General features: G+C 34.0%; 1 protein-coding gene across 1 annotated transcript in view; it reads right to left on the bottom strand.

Annotated features, from left to right (window-relative positions):
* Window positions 1-5,089: 5,089 nt before the first annotated feature.
* Window positions 5,090-7,514, bottom strand: part of LOC119835475 — a 79,027-nt gene continuing 76,602 nt past the window's right edge. The window contains exons 4-6 of the mRNA XM_038360314.1: window positions 7,263-7,428; window positions 6,721-6,919; window positions 5,090-6,261 (exon numbers count right to left, since the gene is read on the bottom strand). Of these exons, the coding sequence (XP_038216242.1) occupies window positions 6,144-6,261; window positions 6,721-6,919; window positions 7,263-7,428 (483 nt within the window). The 3' untranslated portion in view covers window positions 5,090-6,143. The remainder of the gene's footprint in view (window positions 6,262-6,720; window positions 6,920-7,262; window positions 7,429-7,514) is intronic.

Here is a 7,514-nt window from a genome sequence, read left to right as displayed (position 1 = left end):
ATATAATTATTTGTTAAGAAATATTTCCTTGTGTTTGATTTTACGCGAGTATTATACATTTAGAAGAGAGAGATACATTTAGGGAGAGAGTCTCCCCGTGACCACGCTCGCTGTAAAGTATTCGAAACGTCGGGTTAGTAATATAATGAATAAATCGCGTTTAAAATCCGTTAAAAAGTTTTTAATTTCTAAAATAAATATTTCTTTAAACGACACATGTAGGTCCTTGGGAAAAACCCAAGTTATAATGTCCCCACGGATGAAAAACTCTAAAGGTGTGGTATGCACGAACAGTCCTAATAAAAATTTACTAAACACGATTGCAGTATATGAAAGGTGGATCTTAGAGGTACCCTTAAAGTCTACTATTTATATTAAACTTTGGCTTTTGCTAATACCAAGCTAGGTATAACTATCTGAAGGGCCAATACTGATTAACTCCATTGGGCCTTAATTCTACGTGGTAGTTAATAATTATGAAGATAAGTCAGTTACCAAATCGGATTTGCACGGTATGCGTTCGATTAACTGATCTTAGAGAAGCAATAAGCGTAAAAAATATATACTTTTCTTATTATACGATGTCTACATCAAACGCTACACTAGAATATATGATGTTCTCTAACGTTTATCACTAATATTTATTGCCGATTAGATAGACATTCATGTAAACCAACATTGTACCAATATGTTTGCAACACTGATATTTTCACTATAAGCCTACTGAAATTTAACTATGTTACGGATTCCTATTCAACTAAAGACCTATACATTGCTAAAACCTTCTCCACGCAGGTATAATCAGTCACTATAATATTAAAATTATTTTTGACCACAGCCACTAAACATTTATCATTTTGTTACACGTTAAATACATATTATCATGAGCGAATTTACGATATGATAAAAACATCAGCCGTTGAATTCGAAAAACACTTATTGAGGAACAAAATCCACCGAAAAGAAGCAAATACATAACTCTTTACGCTTCATCGTGTGCATTGAACGTGTTATTTCTTCCTGTTTCATTATTAAAAACTAACAAGAAAGGCAAAGCTGTTACAAAAACATATTATCGATAAATGAACATAAAACCCTTTGGATACGTAAGATCTACTTTCTACACAGAATGCTCTGAATGGTTACCACTCTAGTTTTGGTAGCAATGTGAAGGAAGGATGACTTATTCCTCGTGTGAAGTGACCCTCAACCAATTAACAGGTGGAAAAAGATCGTAACTTCTTGTTGCGATTCAAAGAAAAGACCCCTTTATTGTTCTCATAGGCCATTTCTGCGAGAGTGGATTTTGTTCCCATTGGAAAATTATTGTTTTCCTATCTCTAAGCCTTAAACCATACCACGGCGCTAAGACGCTCAGACACTACAGCCAATGCCTGGTTATATATTTACAACGTGTAGCACGTAACAAGGCTGTATATATGACATTAATTACAAAGCTAAATCAGCTAAAAATTTGTACTCAGACAAGTGCGCATCATCACCAACCGGGCAAAAGACCACTCAATTCCTGTTTTGGTGGTGAACTTATTTACAATCGTTGTACCTAGCACGGATCCTATATGTTACATTCGTTTCTTATACTAGGTGACTCGAAGTCGCTAATCGAACTTATACTCTTAATAGACTTGAAATGGTGTAGCCGGCGAGCCATGAGAACCGAAAACAAGGTGGTCCGACGATATCATTAAAGCCGTGGGAAAATCTTGTATGCGTTTGGCCAAAGATGGCAACACCTGAGAGGAGCTTGAGGACCCGTACCCAACCATATATAATTATGAACTTAGAAGAAAAGGAAGACTTGAAATCGGTCATACAGAATAGCCTGTATTTATGGTAACCGCAATTAACATGTGAATTAACGTCATACTTTATTCAGAAGTTTTATATGAAGGAATGATAAGAGTCGATATTTAAGAGAAAATTCGATTTTCGACTTCACTTCGTCACCGTCATACAACAAATATTAAAAAGAAGACACAACATCGATTTTTGCCCTTAATATTACTTGATATGTTTGCAATACAACAAACTGGTAGACACATAATCGTGAAGCCATGTCGTCTACGATATTGTCGAGAACGACACGTACTTAATAACACCAAGTTTTGGTTTCAGTACATAAAAAACACTTTCGTTCAAGGATCAATAACACTACACGACTAAAACAAAAACTTCACGTTAATAAATAAAAGATTTTAAGCTTATAGAAACAAGCAAATCCAAAAAAAAAAAAATATCAAAAGATTACATTCCACAGTCATGTGTATATTTTGATCCTTTCATCTTTCCATGTAGGCAATATCATACTTCATGATATCCATAAAGTATGAAGTGGTCATCGCAATTGTCAAATATTACATAAACGAATATCAGAGTTATTAAAGATATAGCAGGGAAGTCACACGCCTGATTATAAGCTATAAGTCAGACGTTTTTAAAAGAGAGAAGGTTGCGGTACCCCATCTGCCTCTCTTCATTGATGGCATTAATCGAAATCAGATGTAAGCATTGCCTTATTCCAACTTAATATACTATGTAGTTTATGTTAAACTTTGCTTCCCTGCTGTATCCATATTCCCTCTATGAATAACACCGCCAAAACAAACAAACACGTCCTTAATTCTTTCAACAGCACAATTTCGCAACCAATAATACAACGAGCGTAAAACTTAGGACGATAACTTTTAACAATCACGTTGTACTTTCGTCAGTTATGACTAAATGATTTATAATGAATGTACAAAAAAGCTTTGAGGGGTAAAATGTGTATGTGTGAAATACTCGAATGTCTGGTCAGCGTAAGCGAGATAGCAAGCGATCGGAGTATATAATACAATATATAAGCCAAGGAGCACGCGGTTTAGCAGTTTCTTATTTATGGTACTTCACATTGTCCACCGGTCAACATACACATTGGAACCCCTTTTTACCTACGCTAGTCTAACGCAAAATTCAATCCGTAACAGCGTCATATAAATCACAACAAATTTGTACTTCAATTGGATGAATTTCACAATTAGACTGAATGACACTACCGTATCAGTTATGACTACTAAGAGCACTTTATTACTTTTGAAAACATTAACTTATCCGCGCAACAAAGCACTCGATTGGTATGAAGCGAAATTAATAAAATTCGAGGGTCGAGACGATTGGTGTTTCACTTTTTTTAAAGCATTAAAGTAACTTCACAAGCTGGGCGCTTAACGTTTTATGTTCGTAGATGAAATAATCTTAGCTAGTACAGGAAATTTGAGTAACATTGAATTTGATGTTTTTGCTTACGATTGTGAATAAAAGTATGAGTAATATATCAAAATAAAATTGATCAATATTTCCAGGGTTTCAATAGAACATTGAGAAATCGAGTAGCCATTGAAAAGGATTTGGACACCCAAACTGTTTAATGAATGAAGAATGGTATTTTCTTTGCCGATAAAAACGTATTCAAAATAACCAAGAAGCTATTAATACTATATCTGCGAAATTACCTGTCTGTCTGCATGCTTACGCTGGATGAAATTTTGTTAGAGATAGTTTGAAACCATGTGAGAACTATGTAAAAAAAATCCTGGAATATCCATTTTCCTGGCTACGCGGGCGCAATAAGATACTACATAGCGCATTACCTAAGATATGTAAGCCATTACTGTTGAAAATTGTAAATCGCCGATAAATACGAAAACAAACGAATTAAACATAATTCAAAGTTACCCAAAATTAGTTTACAGGGGATTAATACACAGACATCATTTAAATTCTATCACCGCGATGTGTTGACAAGTTTTTCACATTTGTTATTTATCCAAGCTTCTAATGAAATATTAACTCAACCATTTATAACACAAATAGTTGAATTAGTACTGTTTACACACTTTACCGAGGTTAAAGCACAATCGATGTATTTCTAGAATGTTCTACATAATTCCGACCTCGAAACTTACACCAATACAACTTGCCATTTCGTTTGTTGTTAATCATAACTTTTTTTTTTGTTTCGAACGTCGTTCCAAATATTATGATAGGAATATTCCAGAAAAAACAATCGTATCCATAACTCCGCCAAGCGGTGTTAGAAATTAGATGAATCACGAAAAATAATTCCCAATGGACAATGAATATGAAGAAAGACGATGGGATGGCAACATCGTATGTCGTAATTCAGAGACGTTTACATTTTTTGTTCCTTTCCTAAGTAACTTAACTTATATACACTATGTTACTTGATTAGTATATAATATATACATTAAATTACATTATAATTTATAAATACCATAGACTTAGTAGTCATTTGTTTACGACAACACTTATATTAAGTGTTGCCGTGTGTCATTTCTGGTGCACTTAATCAAGCGTATCATTAAAATTGACTGTATTTGTAGCAAGGGGCCATTTTGAGGGCATGTCCAATTTATTTGATGAGAGGTTTGTTCATGCAAATTCGACAAACCTCCCGTCGTGTGACATGTAGTGTAAGGACAAAATTCTTGTATGGAGTTATTTATTTAAAGTGTGGTATTATTTGAATAATTACATCAAGCCGGTGTTTTTAATATTAATATGTCTGTTCATTGTATTGTTAAATTGCACGTGCAAAGTCCTTAAGTTCTATAATCAAGACTGATAGAAGTTGATATTAGAAGAGGTGTGCCTTATCCTTGTCTTTCCCAGAAGGAGAGAAAAGGATAGCCATTTACAAACATCTTGTCTTGTAAAGCATTTAACATGGCAATTTAATATATCCGATGTTAACAGCATTTCAAGCAAGAAGTTGGTATAATTAGGGTCTGATTTTATCTGTATTTCTGATTTTTTGTCGTAAATTGAGGTATGTCATTTATGTGGCATTTTATCTTTGTAAGGAGCAAGGTTGGTCATATTTTGAAAGTGCTAACTCACACTTCTTGGAGTGCGTCTTGATTCCGAGTTTTGTCTGTTATGTATAAATATGCGTTAACGTCGAAAGGATTGTTAGTAAAGCGTGCTCGTCCCAATAAGACGATCACAATATTCCAGAATGTTAAAGAAAATAAATCATAATAAGAAATAAAAAAAAACAATAATTTATTATTAATTTACAATATTTTCATCTTTGGTGAAATAGACGTATTTGCGTCGTTATCTAAATAATTAAATCATAAATAAATACAATAATTATTATCAGTAATTAAAAATAATTAATTGTTAATTTACACAAACCTAAGAAACTAAACGTGAAGCAACAAATTAACTAATATATAAATATAAACTTTCAATATTTAAGTCAAATCATATTATACTTTACAAAGAAATATTATGCGAAACATTATTATGAAGTGTCAACAAAAAAAAAAATGTACATTTCACTAAATTATAAAATAATAAAGAAATTAATCATTAAATCAATATTAATAATACATAGATACAAAAATTACAATTAATCCCATGATACGTATACAATAATCACAAAATTGTCACAAAATATAAATTTCATACATTCAAATGAATAAAAAATAAATGGAAAGCACTAAATAAACGCCAGGCATTCTTAATTTTTGTCAACGTAGAGTTAAAATAGAGATTTTATTAAATTATAACCATTTGCTTAAAAATAATGTCAAATCATTAAAAAAATTACATTAATAATTTCATTCGTTAATCAAAATCGCGATCCTGACGTTTAAAAACCAAAGACTTACATAATAATACTGTTCAGTACCACAGCCTGAATGTATAAAGATAAAAATATTGTCATTTGCCACAATATTTTGTTAACCAAGACTAAAAAAAAAAGAAAAATCAACGTTTCGCATATTTCATATTTGTGTTTGTCAAATCTGGATTTAATTGCGTTTCATTTAGAACGTTCTCTTTCATTCGTACATCGTAAATTGCAAAAATCTTTAAATGTAACAATTCAGCGCTTTCCGAAACCAGTGAGGGGGACGGCATGCGCCCCGCGGCGTGAGTGCGAACGGGACAGCACGCGATCCGGCACATCCGCACTGTAAGTTCCAACACTAAAATCAGCACTACAAACGGAACCACTAACGCGAGGAGTTCACATAAAGCCTAGTCTACAATGATTGCAATGGACGTATATCATGACGATGCGACTGCATGTTCAGCTGGTGTATCATAACCTATAAGTCCGCTATCAGCTCGGAGTAGTAGTGGGTGGCGTTCAAGTAGTCGAGCAGGCGGCGTGGCAGGGGCAGGCTGCTGATGAGATCGCGCCGGACTTGTTTCAGGATCACGAACCTGAAACACGATAGAAAATTTTATAGGTGATATTTTCTTTGAAATTTGGTATGTTTGCAAACAATGTGGTATGCTTAAATAAGGTAGTTAAGACTGCTGGAATAAAAGATTTTTCTTTTGGTTTATGGAAAGTGTGATGCAGATCCACTAGAAGGGACAGTGTATTTATAATCAGCTAAATCAATTATATAACCTCTTTTGCAATTGAAAAAGGAGTTGGAAAATTTACAAAACTGCCATTTGCAAAAATTTTGTACAACTGTAGACGATTCAGTGAGAAGTACATTAGATTATATGTGATTCATAAAGTAGTTTCCACAAATTTGAATAGCTATCTATATTGCAAATTGCACATTTATAAAATTCAACACTGCAGTGCAGAAAAACAAGTTACGTACGCAACTATACATTTTAATTCCTTTAAAAACATTGCAGAAGTTTCTAGAAGCTTCCACGTACCTGCACATGTGTTGCAGGCTCTGCACACGCTTGAACCTCGACACCGGGTACAGCAGCTGCACGCGCACCGGCCCCAGCACCGGCCGCAGATTCAGGAAGAACAAATAGCGTCCGCTTCTAGAAGTTTCCACAGCGTTCTCGATGAACTCCACTATGGTCTGCGCTTTGAACATTGTGCAACCGCCGAACGAGAAATTACCTAGAATTTTATGAGGTCAGTCAGTTGTATATTTTCATGGATAAACAAATAAAGTAGAGCCCATTTAAGTCTTAAAGACAATAGAGTTTTAGGACCCGATAAATGAATATGTATATGTAATATCAATCTATCTTGTAATAATAATTAATTCGATATTTTGATTTCCGATTCGATTGTTAACATGACATTCGTTTAATGTCTATACCTTGTCCTTATTTCAGCTAAGCCCTCTTTTAAAAAACAGTAGGTAGGTATACAAAGTTTACGTTCCTTTATCCTACTAACACTTTTTAAATGATCATAATTATTCTTCCACAAGTCGTAAATAATTCAAAATAAGTACCCTGATCATGTTCTATTCTAACATGACGCAACCCGTTGAGCTTGAAGGTCAGCGTGAAGATGTAGTGATCATCGCTGCTGTCGCGCACGATAAATGATCCATCTGGCTCGTTGGAAAGGATCTTCTCCGCTGCTTCCACTGATATCGGACCCCAGTACCACCCATACTGGAAAATAGAAAGCGTGAAATTATTAACTTAAGATGTGGCTTATAGTTTTAATTTTAAATATTTGCTTGAAGAAGTTGTATACA

Source organism: Zerene cesonia, chromosome Z (assembly GCF_012273895.1).
Source record: "Zerene cesonia ecotype Mississippi chromosome Z, Zerene_cesonia_1.1, whole genome shotgun sequence".
Lineage (NCBI taxonomy): Eukaryota > Metazoa > Arthropoda > Insecta > Lepidoptera > Pieridae > Zerene > Zerene cesonia.
Note: the sequence above shows the minus strand (reverse complement) of the source record. Positions and strands in the feature narration are given on the sequence as shown.